Source organism: Schistocerca cancellata, chromosome 5 (assembly GCF_023864275.1).
Source record: "Schistocerca cancellata isolate TAMUIC-IGC-003103 chromosome 5, iqSchCanc2.1, whole genome shotgun sequence".
In the NCBI taxonomy this organism is placed as follows: Eukaryota; Metazoa; Arthropoda; class Insecta; order Orthoptera; family Acrididae; genus Schistocerca; species Schistocerca cancellata.
The window spans coordinates 666,074,075-666,097,835 of record NC_064630.1 but is presented as its reverse complement, the minus strand read 5'-3'; the positions used below and the strand labels follow the sequence as shown (position 1 = coordinate 666,097,835).

At 43.8% G+C, this 23,761-nt stretch overlaps 1 protein-coding gene across 1 annotated transcript in view; it reads right to left on the bottom strand.

The window, feature by feature from the left end:
- Positions 1-660: 660 nt before the first annotated feature.
- The window catches only part of LOC126187638 (sodium-coupled monocarboxylate transporter 2-like), a 91,298-nt gene continuing 68,197 nt past the window's right edge, over positions 661-23,761 (bottom strand). The window contains exons 11-13 of the mRNA XM_049928836.1: positions 12,516-12,602; positions 4,741-4,907; positions 661-1,151 (exon numbers count right to left, since the gene is read on the bottom strand). Coding sequence (XP_049784793.1) covers positions 851-1,151; positions 4,741-4,907; positions 12,516-12,602 — 555 coding nt within the window. The 3' untranslated portion in view covers positions 661-850. The remainder of the gene's footprint in view (positions 1,152-4,740; positions 4,908-12,515; positions 12,603-23,761) is intronic.

Genomic DNA, 23,761 nt, shown 5'->3' with positions numbered 1-23,761 from the left:
ACCGATCATTGACAGAAATGGTTATGTTCGGCTACTTGCTGCCAAACAACGATGGAATTTTTATGGATGTCATTGGGCCACAATTGTCCGCAGATGGGTTGAGAAACATTCCAGACAATCTGAGCGAACGATTTGGCCACCCAGATCGCCCAACACGAATCACATCGAACATTTATAGTGCATAATCGAGAAGTCACTTCCTGCACAAAATCCTGCATCGTCAACACTTTCGTTGTTACGGACGGCAAAAGAGGCAGCATGGCTCAGTATTTCTGAAGAGAACTTGTGTCCATGCCGGGTCGAGTTGTTACACCACCGGGCAAAAGGATGTCCAGTGGGGTATTAAGTGGAGTCTTATCACTGTTGTCATCTCAGTGTAATGTCTAAATATTGTACCGTACATTGTGTCTAATTTACGATACCTCTGTCCCAATGAATGCCAGGTTAAATGCGAGTGAGTTCCTGATGTCTCACATCTAGCAATATTCAACTGATCCCATGTTTCTGTCATCACTGATGTAGAAGTTGCAGTATAGTAAAATCAGATGAATTTTTATGCAGCATCCTGTAGAGTTATTCCTAATAAACTCACTTCGGCACTACCTCCTTATAGCCGCCAAAGGAAACTGGAGACGTAAGAAAATAACAGCACATGAAAAAGGATTTATTTCTGAGTATTTAGTCTGTACCGTTCAGTAAGTACATAATACGTTTCAAAGACATTCCAAATACGGAATTTAGATTAACGCTCATCGGTGGAGTGCAGTCCGTGGTTCAGGTACGGTACGGCTCCGCAGAGCACGTTTCGTGAAAGTGGCTGCCGACGTGGGCAGGAAGTCCGCCCACAGTGTCAGCCGGGGCCGGAGCCGCGGCGGCCGCCGCTGTGCTTCCTGCCTGCTGCGGGGGCGGTGGGCGGCGCCAGCAGCTCCACAGCCGCCGCGGCGTCGCCGCCGGTGTAGCGCCGGGGCGGCCGGCAGAGGAAGCGAATGGGCGGCGACAGCAGCGCCGGGTCCACGTCTGAGGGGCGGCGCGCGCCCGTGCAGAAGCTGACCGCCAGCCCCACCGCGATGGCGGCGATCGCGCCCAACAGCGTGTAGTACATGTACGAGATCTGGAACAGCAGCGGCGCCTCCGCCGGCGCCGCCTCCGGCCTGCAACAGGTGTGTGGCTGTCAGCGGGGCTGTTCCGGGAGGATATCGTCGGGCAACACGGGAATGTGCACGACATAAGTTTGCCCGTAACTGCGCTGATGGCGCGGTAGGGGAGGGGACAATGGCAGTAGGGGCAGAGCTCTTTTGTGAGCAGCCACCGCGCCCTACGGGGTGCAGATCGAAGTCCCTGCACAAATGTATATCTCGCTTACATCTCCATGACTTCTCCACAAGTGTTTGACAGAGGGTTAGAGGGTTCATAGGACCTCTTTCAGAATTTATCGAATATCTTGAATTCTGATTTTACTTATTTTATTACGATGGTCTGTTCTCCCTACGTAGATTGGAATCAACAAAACGTCTGGCCATTTGGAGGAGAAAGTTGGTGATCAAAAAACATCTTGCCACAACGATAAACGCCGTTTTTTCAGTCATTGCCACACTAACTCGCTAACACATCCGTGATATGTCTCATTAGCCAAGAAGCTGCCATTCTTCGAACGTTTTCGATGTCCTAAATCAATCCTGTCTCTTAAGGATCTCACACCATATAGTAGTATTTCATATGAGGACAATGAGTGCAGTCACTTTAGCAGACTTCTAGCACCTTTAAGTGTTCAGTCAATAAACTGCTCACGTTAGACACACACTGCATACATAGCCTCCTCTTCTCCCATCTCTGACTGTCAATCTCTTTCTCCCACCCTATCTCTGTCCAGCACCCCCTCCTTAGCCTCTCTCACTGTTCCCTTACTCCACCTTACCTATCTGTCCATCCTCTCCTCAACTCTCTCTGTCAATCACCTACCCTCTTCCTCTTTGTCTATTTCTGCCTAGACCCATTTTCTTCACTTCTTCCCTCTTTCTCTGTCCATAAATTCCTGCCACCCTCTCTCCATCCATCTCCTCCTGACACCCCCCTCCCTGTCCATTTCCTCCTGTCCCTGTCATCTCCTCCTCCCCACTTTTCACGATTCATCCCCTGCCCTCTTTCCCTGCCAACCTCCTCTTTCCCCCTATTACCACCCACCTCTACCTCCCCATCCTTTCTTCTCATCTACTCCTCCTTCCACCACTGTGTCTATCTTCTTCTCGACCCTCTCAGCCCGTCCAATCCTTTACCTCAATCCATCTCCTCCTCCCCTTCTCTGTCCATTTCCTGTTCCCCATATCGATTCCCTCCTGCCCATCTTTTTGTCCACCTCCTCCTTTCCCTCTCATTGTCCATCTCCTGCTCCCCACATCGCTCTGTTCAACTGATCGGATATCCTATTCATTCCATTCTCCCCCTCTCTCTGTTAATCCCCTCCTCTGGTCATGTCAACCGGGTAGGTTGACATTTGTGGCCCCCGAAAAACATGTTGATAAACCAGGCCAATATTACTTCCACAACACACTTGTTGGACAGGGCATCCTACACACTGTTCTTTGTACATATCTCTACTTGTAGGACAGCAAGGAGTTTCAAATCTATGCAGTGCTGATACTAATGAAGTGTGTTTTTTGGGTGCAAAATTTCTTTGAAATCGATCCATGAGTTTCGGAGGAGATGCTGGACACACACGTGCGCGAGTGCGCACACACACACGTGTCCATGCAAACAAACACACAGGGTGTTATAAAAAAAAGCATCGAATACTTTGATAGGTGGTGGTACCCACTGAAACAAGAAAAATAAGTTCAGTAAACATCGGTCTTGAAATGTATACTCTCTGTGACGTGTTTAGAGGAGGTGTTCAACGTGGCGTCCATTCATCAGAGTCCAACCCTCTGCCTTTCGGCGTACGGAATGACCTCCCCTTTGAAGTATACCAGGTTGTTGTACCTCCTGGCATCCACTGAAGACGCGACACTGTAGTGTCCTCCGTACTTCGTTGATTGGCGTGTGCAGACCAGTTCTCTCAAATGTCTAGGTGATCGAGGTCCGGGAGACGAGCAGGGCAACGTGTGGGTCTCCCCTGAACAACCCAGCGGTCCTCAAATGTCTGCGTCAGATGTTCGTGTACACTTTCACGAGAGTGTGCTGGTGTGCTATCATGCATAAACCATATTTGTATTCTTTGCTGCAATGGCACAGCCTCCACCAAAGTAGGCAATACGTTAATGAGGAAGACCAAACAATGAGCCCCAGTTAACTTTTGTAGGAGCACGTATCGCCCTATTAATATATCGCCAAGTACGTGTTGATATCTTCTTTCCCGAACTGCTAGAGGATTTACATCAGCCCATACATGCCGGTTATGGAAATTCACAACACCATCTCTTGTGGACCCTGCCTCATCGGCAAATGAAATATTGGATGTGAACAGTGGATCTGCGGTACACTTCTGCAACAGCCACAGAACGGGCGCCTACCACGATGATCCTGTTGCCATAGGGCCTGAAAGCGCTGTAGATGATATGGCTACAGCAATTTTTTATGAGTATCCCCCAGATAAGAGTGTGAGCCACGCCTTGTGCTGCTGCTAATCGCTTCAAGGGTCTCAAGGGTTTTGTTCCACTGACGTAGCACGTGCTCCCCCATGTCAGGCGTGTGGACTGCATGGGGGCTTTTAGCGTCAGTCTTCCGATGTGCAAAAGTACCTGTGTCCCTCAGAGGTTGGGAAAATCCACCGAACAGCTTACCAGAGGGCACTCTGCGCTGTCGACATTTTTTCAGCGTAGGAGGCACGGGCTCACAAGGTACGTCCATTTTCTAAACCACAGCAGAATATCATATTCGGCAAGCCATTGCTAACAAACGGTGAAAGAAAAAATGTCAATTTACTATACCATTTGTACGTACAAATAGTGCAATAACAGTAAACACTTAACTGAAACCGCATTCGGAAGAAGGTAAAACACCACCATACATATGCAGATTGACAGTCTGTACAATAGGGCCCACAAATAGGATGAAAACTAACGTAGATTGCAACACGACTTGAACTACACAACTGACTGCAGACCATCTAATGGCAGGCAGAGTACTGTGAGTAAGACATCATAAAACCCTGCCGACACATTTGTCGGAGCGCCAATGCAACGACTGTGCTACGGTACTAATATCTGCAACCAAATGTCGCGCAGCCCTTCCTATAAACACTTATTTGTGTCGATAAGCATGCGTTTCGGGATCCATGTTCATTGGACTTAGTTTTGTTGTTTTGATGAGTACTGCCACCTCTCAAAGCATTCGACGCTTTTTTTTTAAAGCCTTGTGTATGTAAAAATGTGGAACTGCTGACTGTTGCTAAAAGGAGCCTCAATAAACTGCATTTCTCGATATAGAGAAATAGTGGCCAGATCTCTTCAAGGAACCTAAATGAAGTGTAGAAATGACGAGTTTCATACATTTCTTCAGACCGCAAATTGGGTTCACATTTGGTGGGCAGCTAGGTATAGGCCCAAAGCTTCATGTTGCGAAAAACTGGATGGAAAGACAATACATCAATATCTGCACCCATCGGGACATGAAACCCGACTGTAGTCACCAAACACGAAATACACGTCATTGTATAAAAAGTCTCTGTGCAGACCACTCATCTCATGACTTGGTCATGAAGCGAAGTATCTAGCAGCAAAGAACGCTGTAATGTGGGATCTTTACCTTGGGGTTGTGCTGGTGAACAAGCCAGCTGTGACGTTGGCCGCACAGCCGTCTGTAGTGGTGGGCAGCCACGGGTAGACTAAGGTGCCAGTGGCCATGGCGTTCTGCGCTCCCACCAGGATCACCGACACCAGCACCATGCTAGCCAGGCCTCCGGCGATAGCGCCCTGTACACCCATGTGGTACTTAGAATGTGCACCGCACGTTTTGTGCGTAGTAGAGTAAGTATAACACATAGACGGCTAAACATAGTACTGGCAATATTTTGTCGATTGAACCACTTTTCAATTTCAATAGTTGTTCCTAACTACCTACATGACCATGTTGTAGCTTGAAACACGTTTTCACATTTAGAAATACTCTAATTTGCCGGAGTGGTTTCTGTAAATTCAAAAAAAGGCTGCAACAAATGAAAAGTGAATATCATCTCTTAAAAATAAAATAAAATAACATGTTAAACACTTATTACAGGATTGGCTAGAGGTAAACACCTGGACTCAATAGTCTCTCCTAATCCTCTAAAACCATCAAGTTACTGATATTTGGAGGGACATATAAATCTAAACATAAAAAAGAGATAACTTTGGGTTCGGTTTACGAGAAACGCTTCTCTGTTTGCCCTGTTCGTATAAATAGTCTCACTTGTTATGGAGAATAATGACTACCGGCCTAAAACAGTTGGATCTGATGGCAGAACATGCATTCTCTCTGGTGACAACGGAAACACAACGTCAAGTATCAGAACAATCCGCAGAAGTGCGTCTTCTCGGGTACTCAAGGAGTTTATATACGGAATGCTTCACTTGCAACTGCAAAATGTAGATGAGGCCAATATGTTCTAGTATTAATGACCGGAGTGAAACATAACCAGCAAATCAGTTATTTGATACGTATCTTCAGCTATTATGTCCGCCCCGATAGCTGAGTGATCAGGGTGGTGGATTACCGTCCTGCGGGCCCGGGTTCCATTCCCGGTTGCGTCGGGGATTTTCTCCGCTGAGGGACTGATGTTGTCTTGTCTTCATCATCATTTCATCCCCATTCGCCTCGCAGGTCGCCCAATGTGGCGTCGAATGTAATGAGACCTGCACCAAGGCGGCCGGACCTGCCACGCAAGGGGCCTCCTGGCCAAAGACGCCAAAAGCTCATTTCCATTTCTATCAGCTATTATCAGTTATTGCATTTATAATAATTATAGAATATATTTAATACGAAAAATTCGTGACCTCAGAAGGCGTGTAACAGTGAACGTTTTTCTTACGTCAAAATATATACGCCACTGGTTTGCGTTTATCTGTCGACTCCTGAACGTTGTAGAAGTTAAACATAATCTGAAAGACACAGTCAAACAGCAATTTACAGCATACTACACATTGAGGTCCTCAGGGTATTGTGGAACAGAATGCTAATAAGAAATCATGGTTCAAAAAATGGTTCAAATGGCTGTGAGCACTATGGGACTTAACATCTGTGGTCATCAGTCCCCTAGATCTTAGAACTACTTAAACCTAACTAACCTAAGGACATCACACACATCCGTGCCCGAGGCAGGATTCGATCCTGCGACCGTAGCGGTCACGCGGTTCCAGACTGAAGCGCCTAGAACCGCACGGCCACACAAGCCGGCTAGAAATCATGGATAAAAATATGTGAATGTACTGTGCTGTAACAATTCAAGACAAAAGCTCTGTAGTACAGTTTCTTAATCTAGGTTTTGAAGGCACGACAACCAATGTATTAGAGCCAACTTGTCTTGTTCAACACGAAACTTGGAAAGAACAGAGCATCAGTAGAAACAGAAGACTTCTCCTGTCTAGGGAAGAAAATTGTACAGATGGTGCCGAAGAAATGATGAAATGGAGGTTCCAACTGTAGACTGTCGCTAGCGAAGACGTCTTTCCTCAATAACGTCGCTCTTCTGCATTCAGATTAAAACTTATGTGTCGAGCATCATAAATGGAGATTCAGTGAGAGCATTTGAAATGTAGTGTTATCGTACATTCTCTAAAACAGACCTACTGGTGTATAGTAGCAAGCACCACGCTAGCTTGCGAGACAGGGATGTGGGCTACACCTGGACCATTGAATCCGTACAGCGTATTATTGACCGTGGGATAGTGCACCGGCTAGCTTGAGTGTGGTTTTTAGACGACTTACGACGTTCGTTTAGCCACATGCCGTGCTAGTCCCAAAGTTCTACCTTTAGGGAATACGATACACAGACGGTTAAAATACGGTAACACAAAACAATTTTTCCACGGTGCACGCGGCTTAACTGTCTTAGATACACTATGTGATGAAAAGTATCCGGACACCCCCCAAAACATACGTTCTTCATATCAGGTGCATTATGCTGCCACCTGCAGTCAGTTACTCCATATCAGCGACCTCAGTAGTCATTAGACATCATGAGAGAGCAGAATGGGGCGCTCCGCCGAACTCATGTGTTGGGTGATTGGGTATCACTTTTGTCATACGCCTGTACGCGAGATTTCAACGCTCCTAAAGATCCCTAGGTCCTCTGTTTTCGATATAATAGTGAAGTGGAAACGCGAAGGGACACGTACAGCATAAAAGCGTACAGGCCGACCTCGTCTGTTGACTGACAGAGACCGCCGACACTTGAAGAGGGTCATAATGTGTAATAGGCAGACATCTATCCAGACCATCACACAGGAATTCCAAACTGCATCAGGTTCCACTGCAAGTACTACGACAGTTAGGTTCGAGGTGAGGAAACTTGGATTTCATGGTCGAGCAGCTGCTCATAAGCCACAAATCTCGCCGGTAAATGCCAAAGGACGCCTCGCTTGGTATAAGGAGCGTAAACATTGGACGATGGAAGGTGAACGTTATCTGCTAGCGTGTGTAGTGCCAACAGTAAAATTCGGAGGCGGTGGTGTTATGATGTGGTCTTGTTTTTCATGGAGGGGGCTTGCATCCCTTGTTGTTTTACGTTGCACTATCACAGCACAGGCCCACACTGATGTTTTAAGCACCTTCTTGCTTCCCACTGTTGAAGAGAAATTCGGGGATGGCGATTGCATCTTTCAACACGATCGAGCACCGGTTCATAATGCAAGGTCTTTGGCGAAGTGGTTACACGACAATAACATCCCTGTAATAGCCTGGTCTTTGCAGAGTCCTGACCTGAATCGTATAGAACACTGTTGAGATATTTTGGAACGCCGATTTCGTGCCAGGCCTCAGCGACCGACATCGGACCTCTCCTCAGTGAACCACTTCGTGAAGAATGGGCTGCCATTCCCCAAGAAACCCTCCAGCACCTGATTGAACGTATGCTTGCGTGAGTGGAGGCAGTTATCGAGGTTAAGTGTGAACCATCACCACATTGAAATCCAGGTTTACCGATGGAGGACGACACGAAATTGTAAGTCATTTTCAGCCAGGTGTCGGAATACTTTTGATCACATAATGTATTTGGACGAAAGTGACATGAGCAAAGGGACGGGGCAAAATGTTAATAAAACAAAATTTGTCAAATCCAGAAAGTAAATTCTACATTAGACGGTATAGCCTGCGGGGTAAAGGAAAATGAAAGAAAGAAGATTGTTAAAAATTAAGTGAAGAGGTAAGGTGCAAACTGAGGACCTAGAAAGAGTAAGTGGAGGAAGAATTCAATGAGAGACCCCTACAGCCAAAAGTGACAGTTAGGTAGAACATCTGCTGTCTGCTACGACTCCCAGGAGCAAATAACTTTGTGGCATAAGACGTAAGACATCGGCAGCGTAAAAGAGCAAGTCAGAATGTTGAACACGCCAAATAGATTATAGAGAATTTCGTGCATATTCGTGGTAATTAAGAAGAGATGAAAATATGAGCCGAAGGTAGGAGAAAAATGGTGGCTTAGGGTTGAGTTAGAAGTAGTAAACAGTCACCGAGATTTATTATTCCGTCCTCCAGCAACGAACACTGCAGCTATCGGTAGCATTTTCATAGCGCTCTCGCACCTACGAAATCATTCTGCGACCAAACATTTCGCTCGTATTTGAATTGTCTCTATCTCTTCTCTTAACTCTACTGAGGATCCCGAGCTCAAGTGCAATACAGAACAATCGTTCGAATAAGAGAAAAAAAAACTTCTTTCGGGGATGAACTACATTTCCTTAAGATTCTCACAGTGGGTCTTGTTGTGGTGTCAGCATTCGCTAATATTTGTTTTAAGTGGTCGTTCTGCCTTAGGTAGCTCCTGATGATTACTTTAAACTATTTAAGGTACTTACTGTTAGTTAGTTTCGTGTTCCAAGGATCACTTGGACGATAAATCCTAGCGATGTTAAAAGAGTCACTTTGCATTTACATCAAAATTTATTTTGTGAGTAAGATCACATATATTACAGTGATAGAAATACTTCTACGGAACAGAATCGGTCTTTGAGGAGAAGGTTTTTCATTGTTTTCAGATTTTACATTTTACGTTATGTAACACTGGGTAAGTGACCAAAATTTCGGTGGCAGCATTGTGGATCCCATTTTGTGCTTAAGAGAACGATATGTGGCATGACAAATGTCATTTAATCATCTGGTATTTTAACTATGTATATCATATTCCTTTTGAACTTTATTGAATTATTTACAACCAACGTCGTGAAGGAATAACTATATTGTGGAGTAGTAGTCAAAATCCCTAACTTCTTAAACACATGTCTGCCATGTCGTTGTGGGTGAGTACCACATTTTAATCTCACAGAACGTTTCTGAATAATGAATACTTTCTTTCTTCACCGTGAGCTACCCCAAAATAATATCCAAAATGACACTGTTGAACATTAAAAATATGTTAGCTTACTGATTCGTCTCTTTCCAAGATTTGGTGTGACTTTAAGTGTAAATGTTGCTGAACTACGTTTAGGCGTTCTGAAATGTAATTTTTCCAGTTTAAATTCTCATCAACATGGATAGTAAAATTTTTTAAAGATTCCAATCCATTTATTAAATTTTAAAATTAAGGTTGACACCATTATTCTTTATCATTTCTTCTGTTGCAGTGTGTATGCTTGGACTGATTCCAATACTAAGGAAAGTTACTATGCTTGCTATATTAAGTGGAAGATTGTAACATATATGAGGAACAATAGTTCACCTATGGCTGAGCCTTGGGGAACCCCATATGTGATTTCTCCCCAGTCCTCTAAACACATTAGTTCAGCTACTAAGTATATCTTCCTGTGTTCTTTTAATTAGACATACCGTTATCCATTGGTTGGCTTTACCATCAATCCCACAAACCATCTATTTCTCTAGTAGAATACTGTGATTCACACAGTCAAAAGCCTTAGGTATTGCGCAGAAAATACCAATCGCCTCTACTTTATTATTTGGTGCTTGTAATATTTGGTGAATGAGCATGTAAGTGACATTCTCAGTAGATAAGATTCTATACTAGAATATGTCCTCTCAAAATTTTTTTTAGAAACGTCAATAGTGAAACATGTTGGTAGTTACACACATCTCTCCTATCCCCTTTCTTACGATGTAGCTTAACAACGGCACATGGACATCTCTCTAAATAAAATAATAATGCCTACTATTGCAGGTTTTCAAACAATATGAAATGAGGTGATGGGGTGGCCCCAACTACGCACTCCCAAACTCAGAGTTGAAATATTGAATGCTTTGGCTGGTTTCGTTCACTAGGGGCTGGAATGCGTAGTTGCCGTATTACAAGTCAAATACTGCTTAGTCTCCAGTATGCAATATGAATATACACATGAATCAAATGTTCGAAGGTTTCTATCACTCGCCAATTGCGAATTATGAATGTAACATATAAATTTATAAATGAAAGATAGCAATTAAATAATATCTGCAGGTACTATCTTAACGACTTTAAATGATGGGTACGATAGTAGAAGTACTTTTGAGAAAGCAGTGTATTTTTCCAAAACACTTATTGGTGTCGATGGTCCAGCCTTTACATAAAATATAAGTTTAATAACAGGGAAACAACACGTAATTAGTTATGAACGACAACATAGCTCGCGAGATATTCACTTCTAAACGCACACTACGTGTCCGCTGTAGAAACCTCGGAAATCTCACAACTTCGCACTCCTAAGTATTTCTGTCTCTTGCGACCACGCGCAAACCGCTCCACACTCCAAGTCTCTCTCGCGACCGTGCGTCCCTCGCGCCGTACTGTCCCCCGACTCTCCCGTTTCCTCTCCCGAACTCCCTTGTCCTCTCTCGAAACAATGCTCTTCTCCCACTTCCAACCAGTCTCCCCATTCACGAGCTCTGTGATAGGCTAGAGTGCCCCCTCCATGTCTCCAAGCCAACGCATACTCACAAACGTATTGAAACACAATCGAAACACTGGATTTACATTAAATGAGTTGAAATTTGATAAATATCCCGACGGCTGGACCATAAACAAGCTCTAACACACATTATTAAATACATAAAAAAATTAAATAAAAATATATCAAAGGAATAGCAACAAAAGGTAGGCCAGTATTTTAATGTCTCTGTGCTTTCTAAAACACAGCAAATATTTAACCAGTTTCTTCATGAATGGTATATACTACTGAATCACAATACAGAATCACAAAAACATGGTAGTGAAAGTAATTCATTTGTCTTTTAGGTAAAAATTTTGGCAGCAGTAGTAGTATTATGTCAAGGATGTTCGAGCTGTGTGTTGTGTTGTAGATTTCGTATCGTTTGGATGTGATCATGAAATAAACTTGCAAACAGTATGTAGAAAAGTGTAACAACTGCCGTTTCTTAAATTTGCAGAGATGTATAGGGACCCCCGAAATCGATTTTATAGGCACGACATCTGTGCCCGAAACAAGACAGTATTACTTGACGACAAACAGAATATATGTAAAACAACATTTATAAGACGTTTAACTTAAATTCATGACCAATATAACCTTTTCGGTCATGCTCAAACTGCACCTGTTGAAAACGCGGCAAGAGAAACGTTTTGCATCAGAGATAGGTTTACTGTTTAAATTCAGAGCGCAGATGTTTCAAAAGCAATCGCGCAATATTATACGTCCCCCGACACGTAACTCGCAATATCAGATAAACAGGAACTCGTGCGTTGGTTAATCGACAAGCCAGACCAGTAATAAACATCTGAGTTACGGTTCGTCTCCTAAAAGTGACTTTCTCTATACATTTTTCGAATTCATTCTGAACTCGACTTGTTATTTATATAAGGTTATGAAATATTTTCGGAACATGGTGTACCAAAGATGCAGTGTGTTTTGTGGAAGACATAACTACATCACCATCTGCTCTCAAAGAATTCTTAACCTTGCAACTAGTGCTGTCTATACATAAACCATCTTCTGTTACTGGTCACAAAATCCGTTATTGCAGTTTGCTTTCTGACGCAAAACGTACAGTTGCCTTAATACTAAATAGCCGAACACCAATGTCGTTATTACACGTCTCTTTTTGCGAGGGTTAAATGGGCAAGTCCACGAAAAAAATCACAGGTTTATAAATAAATGTAGTGCAGCTACTTGTAACTGATTCATGTTCTTTCAAAATGCTAGACATACCACTGTTACGAATTTAAATACTTGAATATGTTCATAACGTAGACACTTCAAAGTATTTTCGTTATTTGTGTCCTTGTGTCCGATTTCATTACAATACTAACTAAAACTATCACCTTGTTGATTGATATGTTACGTAGAGCAGCAGCGAACTAGGTTGTGATTCAGCGACAGGGGGCATGTAGTTGTACTGGAGAAAGCAGGAGGGAGTGTTCTAAACGATGTGTACCAGAGACTCACCTTTCCGTTGGCCCAGGGGAACAGCATACCCAGGGTAAAGACCCCGAGGAGTGCACCGGAAGTCACGCCTGCGATGCTATAGCCCAGCTGCAACACAGAGTAGAGTCGTGAAGTACCAGTACCGGACAAGTGGACTGGCTGGACGCAGTGGAAGCTTACTGTTTGTAATTATGGATGATTAATAAATCTATATAGCAGGTTATACACTGCCAATATAGCAGATGAGCTGAGTGGATGAACAAGGAGGGATTATAGTATCAAGTGTGGCTGTTTACAGCAGGCCGTGCTGATCCTCAGTCAACCCTTAGTACCTACAGATCATTCTCCTAATTTAGTTTTCGACGTATATAGAGTGAAGCAGCTATGACACATCATCAAAAATATATGCGCAAGGATTAAATATGTCGTAGTGGGGAGGGGGGCACTGTTGCTAAGTAATCGCAGACAATGCAGCGACTTTCCTGTCGTACGTAAGAAATTTTTATCATTTATAGCTGCCGAAATACTGCAAGTGTTTTCTTTTCTTTAGTATAGCTATATATTTATTTGTATGACTTTAAAATAAGTCTTCGAACAATGTAACCTGTGTGGAACTTAAATAGTACCAAAATAAGAGCGACACTCTGTCACTGTTATGTAAAAAGGTTCCAGAACCATCTTTCCCACAGTACGAAAGGTAAGAACAGAAAACTGTGGTGGTACTATTTGCCCGTTATTACCGAGACTTCTCGTCAACTATTTACGGTTCACGGATTTCTGTAACCCTGTAGTGCTTTCCTTTTCCGTGAAGATTTGATTAAAAATTCGGCCAAAAACGGTAAAATATTTTGTAAAATGATTTTTACCAAAGTAAGAAATTAAATAGGCCAGAAAACATTTATGTCCCTTTAAATGATGCTCGAAATCATTTACAGCAGCTCAGACGCTCATACGTTAGGGCCGTAATATGACTACTGCGTGAAATTCCAGCAGACAACTATGCTGTAGTACTCTTGAAGAGATTGTGAGTCAAGTACAGAAGTTTAAATTTTCAGTCGACACCTCATTTGCTGTACATGATATACAGCATTTTTATGTCCAAGATTTGTTCACAAAGCGTCAAATACAACATACAGCGTGATTCACCACCACTGCAACCAAATGGTTCAAACTGCTCTGAGCACTATGGGACTTAACATCGGAGGTCATCAGTCCCCTAGACTTATACCTACTTAAACCTATCTAACCTAAGGACATCACACACAACCATGCCCGAGGCAGGATTCGAACCTGCGGCCGTAGCAGCAGCGCGGTTCCGAACTGAAGCGCCTAGAAACTCTCGGTCACATCGACCGGCCCCCTGCAACCCCCAACGCTTTTAAATACAAGGTTTTCACTTATTCCCTCACAAAGTATTAGTCCTACAGAAGAAATAAACCATTACCTTTTTTGTAGGATATTTAACATCGTTAAATTTTGTATTGGCATGTGTTTTAGCCAGAGGCTGTTGTTTTCGAATTAATAAAGAAAAAGATACTAGAGTGACCTTCATACGCATTTTTTTCACTTCGGCTGTATGTGACTGCTGTTCGTCACACAGAAATCATCCCATCTGAAGACAGTTTCTTGCCACACTTTATTCGGCCCATCTGGCGTCGCTTCTGGAATTTCAGATCCTATGGCCTCAAGTGCAGTCATTTCCGTAATGTTCTCCAAACATAAAGAAAAAGATACTAGAGTGACCTTCATACGCATTTTTTTCACTTCGCCTGTATGTGACTGCTGTTCGTCACACAGAAATCATCCCATCTGAAGACAGTTTCTTGCCACACTTTATTCGGCCCATCTGGCGTCACTTCTGGAATTTCAGATCCTATGGCCACAAGTGCAGTCATTTCCGTAATGTTCTCCAAACAGTTGACTGAAGAACTCCAAGCTCTTGCGAGACATGATATGTTGATTTACTGGAGACTGCGAATAAAACTCTCTTGATGACAGTCTCAGAAATTCGTGAGAGACCTGCAAATTTGATACAACGCATTCTATAAATAGCTTGAACGAAATTCTGGTGCCCGAAGTAAATTGTAGGCCGCTGGGTGTTTCCTTAAGGTACTCGGTACGAAACTGTTACTAACTTCTTTCTTCCATCGAACACACGCAGCCAGCAGTTCCAGGTGTTCTGAAGTCTTCCATTTTGATTTGCAACTTTCTGTCGCCAGTAGTGACGTCTGAGAGCTCTAATGTAAGGAACGTTTACTTGCCTTATGATTGACGGATATTATGCTGATTGTTGATGTAAAATAAAAATGTAAATGTCGTGCGACTAGGTCCTCCCATCGGATATACCGTTCGCCGGGTGCATGTCGTTCGATTTGACGCCACTTCGGCGACTTGCGGTGAAGTACCGTGCCGGCACCACTCAGCTACCGGGGGCGGACGATTGTTGATGCATTAGGCATAGCTATTTTTCGTTTTATTGTATACTACGTTTCGTAACACGAAATAGCTTTTACAGAACTGGTAACTAACACGCAAAAAATGCATTGCTATACAAACAACCTTAGCACAACACTAACACTCAATACAGGAACTGGCTTGTTACATCTACCGCTGTAAAACTCTATACAGTTACACAATACTAGTGCTTTAATTGCAGTACGTAGTGACCCATCATTCATGCCTTCCATAGGGATACGAAATATGCTACACTGCCTACTGGTAACGAAGATGGATACAACAGAGCATCTTCTCTGATACATCGGTTCGAGGAATTTTCAGCTGAAACTGTACTAGCATTGTGTGTGCTTCAAAGAATTAGACTAGGTCGCTAATTTTGTCAGTGATTCATCAGTGGAACTATTAGAATATTTGCACAGCAGTCAGTAGGAATGTGCTTACGGGAAGGAGGTGATGAACGACTCAGTTTGTCCATCCACCGTAACTCTATTTATGTGGTAAATTTGTGGTAAGGTCTTATGGGCCCAAACTGCTGAGGTCATCGGTCCCTAAGCTTACACACTTCTTAATCCAGCTTAAACTATATTAAGCTAAGGACGGCAGACACACCCATGCCCGAGGGAGGATTTAAACCTCCGACGGGGGATCTATTTATGTGTACAGTAGTCCAAGTTAGTCGTTCCAAACTAAAGAATCGAATGGACACTATCAGCTTACAACACTAGATGGAGAAACTTCCTGGCAGATTAAAACTGTGTGCCCGACCGAGACTCGAACTCGGGACCTTTGCCTATCGCGGGCAAGTGCTCTACCAACTGAGCTACCGAAGCACGACTCACGCCCGGTACTCACAGCTTTACTTCTGCCAGTACCTCGTCTCCTACCTTCCAAACTTTACAGAAGCTCTCCTGCGAACCATGCAGAACTAGCACTCCTGAAAGAAAGGATATTGCGGAGACATGGCTTAGCCACAGCCTGGGGGATGTTTCCAGAATGAGATTTTCACTCTGCAGCGGAGTGTGCGCTGATATGAAACTTCCTGGCAGAGTTCGAGTCTCGGTCGGGCACACAGTTTTAATCTGCCAGGAAGTTTCATATCAGCGCACACTCCGCTGCAGAGTGAAAATCTCATTCTGGACTAGATGGAGAAGTTTGATTCCTGTCACATCGTTTATCTACCCACATCCACAGTCCACTCACATTAATGGGACCAGCGCCTATATTCGACGTCAACATGCACTTATCAGTCACAGAAAGCAGGTGACAGCGCTAGCAGTGAAGGAATACAAAGTGTGTCGATGGGAGGGGGATGCGGAAAACAGTGCAGTCGTTGTCATATTGCGGAAACAGATCAATTTATCTGACTTCCAAAAGGCTATGATCATGGACTTCCAGGCCAAGGGTGGTACCATTTACGTAATGGCTAAGTATGTAAGGCCTTCGTATGCCGCCCTGGTTCAAGTATACCGTACATGGCAGAAGAGCGCTATCCAAACCCAGCGCTGAGGCCACTGTCGTGCACAACAGACCACGGATGACAAGGCTGAATGGCGGCTGCGGAGATATGCACGGGCGGGTACAAGTGCAACAGCTGAGTACGTGACTGCTCAGATGAACCTAGGGACTACCAGCGGCGTCTCCTCAACGACTGTTCAGTGAACGCAGGTGCATATGGGCCTCTTCAGCAGGCTCCTGGTTCAAGCACCCATTTTGATTGCAGTTCCAAGGCTGGAATTTGCACGACAACAGAGGAACTAAACGTTCACTGAGTGCCTACAGGTTCATTTTCAGATGAATCAAGCGTACGACATGAAACGTCTGAAAGCAATCGAGAGATCATTTTGTTCTGAGGAATGTTTTCGTGGCATTCGCTGTGTGATCTCATGGCTATGGAAGACACAATGGACAAAAACAAGTATGCACTATTCTTGGGGGCCACGTCCACGCCTGTATGCAGTTGGTTTCCTCGACACGACGGCATCTACCAACAGAACAATGCAACCTGTCACTCAGGTCGCACCGAGCGACGTGGCGCAGTGGTTAGCACACTGGACTCGCATTCGGGAGGACGACGGTTCAATCCCGTCTCCGGCCATCCTGATTTAGGTTTTCCGTGATTTCCCTAAATCGCCTCTGGCAAATGCCGGGATGGTTCCTTTGAAAGGGCACGGCCGATTTCCTTCCCTCACCCGAGCTTGCGCTCCGTCTCTAATGACCTCGTTGTCGACGGGACGTTAAACACCAATCTCCTCCTCTTCCTCCATTCAGGTCGCACTGTCCGCCTCCGATAGCTGAGTGGTCAGCGCGACACAGTGTCTATCCTAAGGACCCAGGTTCGATTCCCGGCTGGGTCAGAGATTTTCTCCGTTCTGGGACTGGCTGTTGTGTTGACCTAATCATCATCATTTTCATCCCCATCGACACGCAAGTCGCCGAGGTGGCGTCAAATCGAAAGACTTGCACCCGGCGAACGGTCTACCTGACGGGAGGCCCTAGCCACACGACATTTCCCAGCTCGCAGTGTACGTGCGTGGTTCGAAAGACACTATCATGTCTTTAAAGTACTCACCTGCCCACCAAACTCCCCAGATTTAAGCCCAATCGAGAATGTGGGACCATCGGGCTGTTCGTTCCATAGATCCTCAACCGAGAAACATAGCGCAGATAGCCACAGCACTGGAATCGACGTGGCTGTTGATATCGTGCAGAATCTTATTCGGTCTCTTCCTTGACATCTTGAATCTATCCGCGCTGCAGATGTTGGTTGTTCTGGATTTTGACAGGTGGTCACATTAATGTGACTGGGCACTGTATGATACTGAAGTAAAGTGAAACGTCACGCCCGCATCTCGTGGTCGTGCGGTAGCGTTCTCGCTTCTCACGCCCGGGTTCCCGGGTTCGATTCCCGGCGGGGTCAGGGATTTTCTCTGCCTCGTGATGGCTGGGTGTTGTGTGCTGTCCTTAGGTTAGTTAGGTTTAAGCAGTTCTAAGTTCTAGGGGACTTATGACCACAGCAGTTGAGTCCCATAGTGCTCAGAGCCATTTGAACCATTTTTTTTGAAACGTCACGCACGTGTGAAATCAGTAATTCTATGGGAGAATTGAAAACATATTTGTTGGGAGAGTCTTGAGGAAACCGAATGTCATGCTCATCCGTTCGTTATACATTCAGTGTGATGGATAAGCTTGGATCGTAACAGGTCGGTGTGTAAGAGAGGCGTTAAGGACACGTAAACAGAAATTTCAGAAGGCTAACTAAACAGTTCTCAATGCTTAGTAAATTAGAAACCTGATGTTTGAGGTAAGGCACGTAACAAACATTGCCACCCACCACAGTGTAATACTCGCAACGATGAAGGGAATAAAGGCGTGTTGTGTAAGGAGGAGTACTGACAGTCAATTTTTCTTCGATTTGTATGTTAAAGTGATAGGTAGGGGGCTCATATTCGTAAGAACTACCTTTAACCATGCACTTATGAGTGGTCCGCGAAGTACATCGTGTGATTTTACTACGAGCCGTTAGCAGCATATTCTCTGATGTTTTTTCTGATCTTTGCCATCACAAGTTTTAAATCTTCGATTGTAGTAGTCAGTCCAAGAAAGATCAGCCCATCAAGTGCTGCATGTAACGCTTACTGGTAAACGTAAAAAGTATTTTTTAAGTGGAATTGTATACGCGCATTCCGTAGGAACGTCCAGCAGTAGTCTAGAATGATACGTTTTTTAGCGATAGGTAATAAGTAAGGCAGCTCAATGTTTAGACTAACCATTAAACCAGCAGCTCCCGAGGTGGGCTGCTGTGTAGCGGCAGTTTGCAGACCACACGGCGCGGGCCAGAAAGACGAAGCCAGGCCCTTAACGACGCATTAGAGACTGATCGATAGTGAGGCATGTAGGTAGAGTTCTACTACAGTGAGCAACACACTGATGTTCCACACATTTTGCAGAACAGGCGCGTTTCACTTTCTTATCACTAAAACGATAATACGTGTTATATTTTACTTTCTTTTGCAATTTTAGTGATTTCTAGCTAATGTACAAGTCCCTTTTCGTATCATGTGCTTGTGTCGTTGTTTTCTTACTACCCCCATGCAGCAGTGATACAAAACAAGTGTTCGTCCAATGAGTCACCAGATTTGTTCATCTCGAACGATTATAGTACATATGTAACTGTAACGAATGCTGCTCAAGTACGAGGAGCATCTTATATGTTTCCGGAAATTCGGGTTCTCGAGAACTATGGATTACTATCCGTCGAATAGTGATGTTATCGCAAGCCCCTACAGCAGCAGACTGGGGTATTGCATATACTGTATTCGAGTATGACATCGTCCAACTTCTTTTTCTTAGTCGTCCGCTAAAATGTCCTATTACTGTAATGAATCTTAATAATAACACAATAGTAACAATAACAACAACGATGATAAAATAAACATTAATGGTACAAGACGTGGTTGTATAATGCAGCACGCAACACCCTCGCTTGAAAGACAGTGAAGTGAACGAGGCCGGTATCGAACGCTCGTGTCAGATTATCGACCGTGGGCTGGTACACCAGCTCGCCTGAATATGGTTTCTAGATGGTTTACCAAGCCGATTCCTGTGTAAACAGATAGTGGAGCATTTTGTCCCCTGACCATCCAGTTGCAATGGTACAAATGCTTGGTCTGTGAGCAACACCATTGCTGAAACTCGGAATGCTTCGGTAAAATCGTGACAAATGGAATATGCGACATCTGGGATGTCTGCTCATCAACAAGCTCACCATGACGCATATAAATACTGATTGTTCACCCGACAAGTGGTGAAGTAGCATCGAATCATTCACTACTGCGGAGCCGGTTACATGAGGGATGACGCTCATCCCATCCCCTATGCCAATCTGTCGAGCAGCTACATCAGTTCGTCCGTTACCCTATAGGAGAGCTTACCCGAGAATCCCGGTGCTGCGCCCATGGTCCGACTGTCGAATTGAGGCTCTTCCAACGCCGGTCCACTCAGCATCCACCGACGCCAGACACAACCAGTCAGATGAGAGATCCGTTCATAATAGGTTACTAGCACTCTCATCACATGTCAGGGAGACCGTAAGTCCATTCTAGTGGGCCGCCACCCCTGTAATTTCAGCAGGGAGAGGAGCACGCGAAATGGAATGACATCTGGATCCCGTTGCTCAAGTCTTCCACGTAATAGCCGACAAAGTCAATCGACAATGGCCAATTGTGCTCAGGTGTTTAAAGCATGTGACGTCACGTCACTGCACGGGAGCAAGCGGAATTTTACTGTCGCAGACGGTGACAGGCTAGGGTGTGAATCGAATATTCGAAGATGCTACGATCCCCCTTGAAAATATTTACCTCAAATGGGAACGAAATGTTGCGCTTCCAGTCGTTACAGCCTGAGAGCCTAGAACTTTTGATTGATTGTTACATTTCCGGCTTTGAAAGTTTATATTTTACAATTATTGACTGGATCTGCCAACAGTGAGTACAATACACGTACAGTTAATACGATAAAACACAGAAAAAATTTTACACGTTTCACAGACAGACAGCGCACACGACATTTCTCCCTCACGTTACCTTGACGACTGTGCATTTACGACGAGCATCTGGCCACGAAGTTACACAATAAAATAAAATAAATGAATACACTACCACGAATGACATAAAATCTGCCAAATCCTAAAAACGGAACCCTATACTAAAAGGGATAAACGCTAGGGAAAAGAAAGATTAAGAGCATATTCTTGGCGAGATGTAACAGACCAAATTAATAAATTGTAATCACGTGAATAAATCTTAATTTCATGAGAAGAACACCTGTATTTTTTGACTTTACTTCGTCACGAATGCACTTAAATGATTAGCATTATCATTATCTATTCCTGAAGAGAAATTTTTCTAAGTAACGATAAGAATCGTCTGAGGCCTAAAAATAAAAAGTGACAATGTCGTCTTCCGCGTTAACCGTTTCGCTAACACTGCTACTCGACGATTGGCATTCCAAATTGGTATTCAGCAAACTCGTAAAAACTGAGACTGTCTGTACATCGAAAACGCTGCAGAAGTAGTATTTCCTACACGTAACTATGGATTAGTCGTGGGAAAGATGAGAAAAAGCAGTGACGTGTCAGGAATATAGTTCCTTGCCAGTTGCCGCTGGAGTGCTGTTTACTCTTCCTTCTTTTTTGACCCTGTTGATAAATGTCGTCAGATCAAATTTTGCCCGAGGCTACATCAGTATCGTTCTACAGAATGATCGCTTGAAACTTCACTTTACTAACCACGTCGTTCCCAGGGAGAAAAAGAAACCATGGTTTTGGTCGACATATGGCATACGTAATGAGCATTATTTGTCCGACCTAACATCGTCTTCCCAGTATAAAAAGTAAATTGCAGATGTCAGGGCAAATATAACTGGAAACGCGCCTGGCGACCCGTAGGAGAGACACCCCATGCGTATGGGATACTTCATACATTCAGATAGTTTGGTTCCCATCTTCAGTGGCAACGAAATACAAGACAGTCGTGGATACGCAACAGTCAGCAGCCTCCAAGCAATAGAAATTCTTTATTCAGTACCAGCGAAAAGTAAGTTAATATCATACACGTTTTTAGAATCGTAAATTTACTACAAGTAAGCTCGCCATTGTCCATATAATAGGCTCAAGTGGTGTAGTAAACAGCGGCTGGCATTGTAAAGGTCATTTAAATGCTAATCAAATTCGCTACACCAGTATAGTTTCGTTTTAAAATAGGATAAGATTATGGAAATCCACATCTTAAGTGCCTTCAGTTCTTTTTACACAGCACATGAATTAGTGACTGGTACCGTACGGTTAGTTAGCAGGTGAACAGCATACATGGCGTTGAAACATTCGAATCAGCATCAGTGATAATACTTTGAAGATCTACAGGGCGAACCACAGCTCTACAGACACAAAGAGGGGCAGTTCGGGACTACTTATCATTTTGTTATAGGGTACCCGTAACCATCGTTGGTTCATTGCAGATTGTGCTGTAGATACGATTTACTCTGATTATTACCACAAATACTGTTGTTTCTTTGAAAATACCTTCGTAATAGTCGAATAAACTGTAATATGCAATCACCAGAATGTACGATACAAAATCCAGATTGATACAACAATTATCCGATTCAAAAGAAGTATCATGTGCTTGCCGTCCCTGCAATTTAACCTAGCGGCTTAGTGCCGCACTTGCAGTGCATTTAATAAATCCATATACGAAATGCATATCGGCCAACTTTTCATCGGTAAACGAACTCCTGCCGCCTTTTATCAGTGTAAACATTCTACTAACACTGCTGGAAAAACAAACACGAGACAGAACCGTGTATTACGTGAAGCAAGTTCGTAAGTGAAATGTCACTATGGTGATCTATTCCACTGTTTGGTTGCTACTTCAAGCCTTGGAGATGTTTCCAGAACGAAATCCTCACTGAGTAGCGGAATGTGCTCTGATATGAAACTTCCTGGGAGATTAAAACGGTGTTGCGGACCGAGATTGGAACTCTGGACCTTTGCTTTTCGAGGGGGAACTGCTCTACCATCTGAGCTACCCTAGCACTACTTACGACCCGTCCTCGTAGCTTTAATTCCGCCAGTCTCCTACATTCCAAACTTCACAGAAGCTCTCCTGCAGACCTTGCGGAACTAGCACTGCTTCAGGGGTGCTAGTTCTGAAAGGTCTGCAGCAAAGGTCTCGAGTTTGATTCTCGGTACGGCACACAGTTTTAATCCCCCAGGAAGTTAAATATGAGATGTTTCTACACTTTGATGAAGAAAGTCACACAGGAGACGAAAAACACGCAGGATAAAAATATCAGAATTTTTTTTCTATTACATTTGCGTTTGGAGCGAGAGAAAACCGACTGTCTCTACGCCACGGTACGCGCCCGAACGTGTTTTATCGTTTTCCTGTTATCCCAGCGCGCCATATTCAGTGAAGGAAATTACTATATAATCTTTCTCAAATACCGGTTCTATATATTTACCTTATAGTCTTTCGCCCAAACAATGTCGCCTTTTTCCCAGCTACTCTCATCAGATTTCCAAAAGCATTTCTGTTTCACTTTCTAGAGGTCAGTCCTTACCTATTATGGTTTTAAGAGTGCGAATGGATGTGTCGTTGTCTGTTATTAGGCGTACTTGAAAAGGACTGTAAGCCCTGCCACGCTGCTCAAGAATTAGTATTACTACCATCTTGTATCGGACTTCCGCTGACGACATACCCCTCCATATCTGCATCCGGTGACGCCTGTGGGCTAAGGATGACACGGCGGCCGGTCGGTACCGTTAGCTCTTTATGGCCTGTTCGGGAGGAGTTTAGTTTTACTCTGAGACACGCGTTCTTTCAGTCCGATCCATAAATGTAACTGTAATTTTTCCGATCTCCCTGCTCGCTCCCTGTACTATATGATCAACCATTTTATATAATTTTATAAAAATTAATGTTTAATGTTTACTGGTATGACGGGTTCTGTAACTGCATGGGTGTAGTAAACAGCAAAATTAAGATGAATTATACCTGCGTCAGTGAGCTATTAGGATAATTGTGTGATAGAAAGGAACATAACTGCCACTAGTTGCACCCGCTAAATTTTTCCTTTGTATTCTACCAATGATATTTTATATTGTGTAACAGCCGACAAAGATTGCTACCACTATGATTTTGAAAATATAGTGGTCAAATTTATGAAATAATTCCAACTTCCGTTATTCACACACATTGATATGTTTCCTAATGCAAAGTTTCTGAATTTAAGTAGTTTTGTAATTGGTGGAA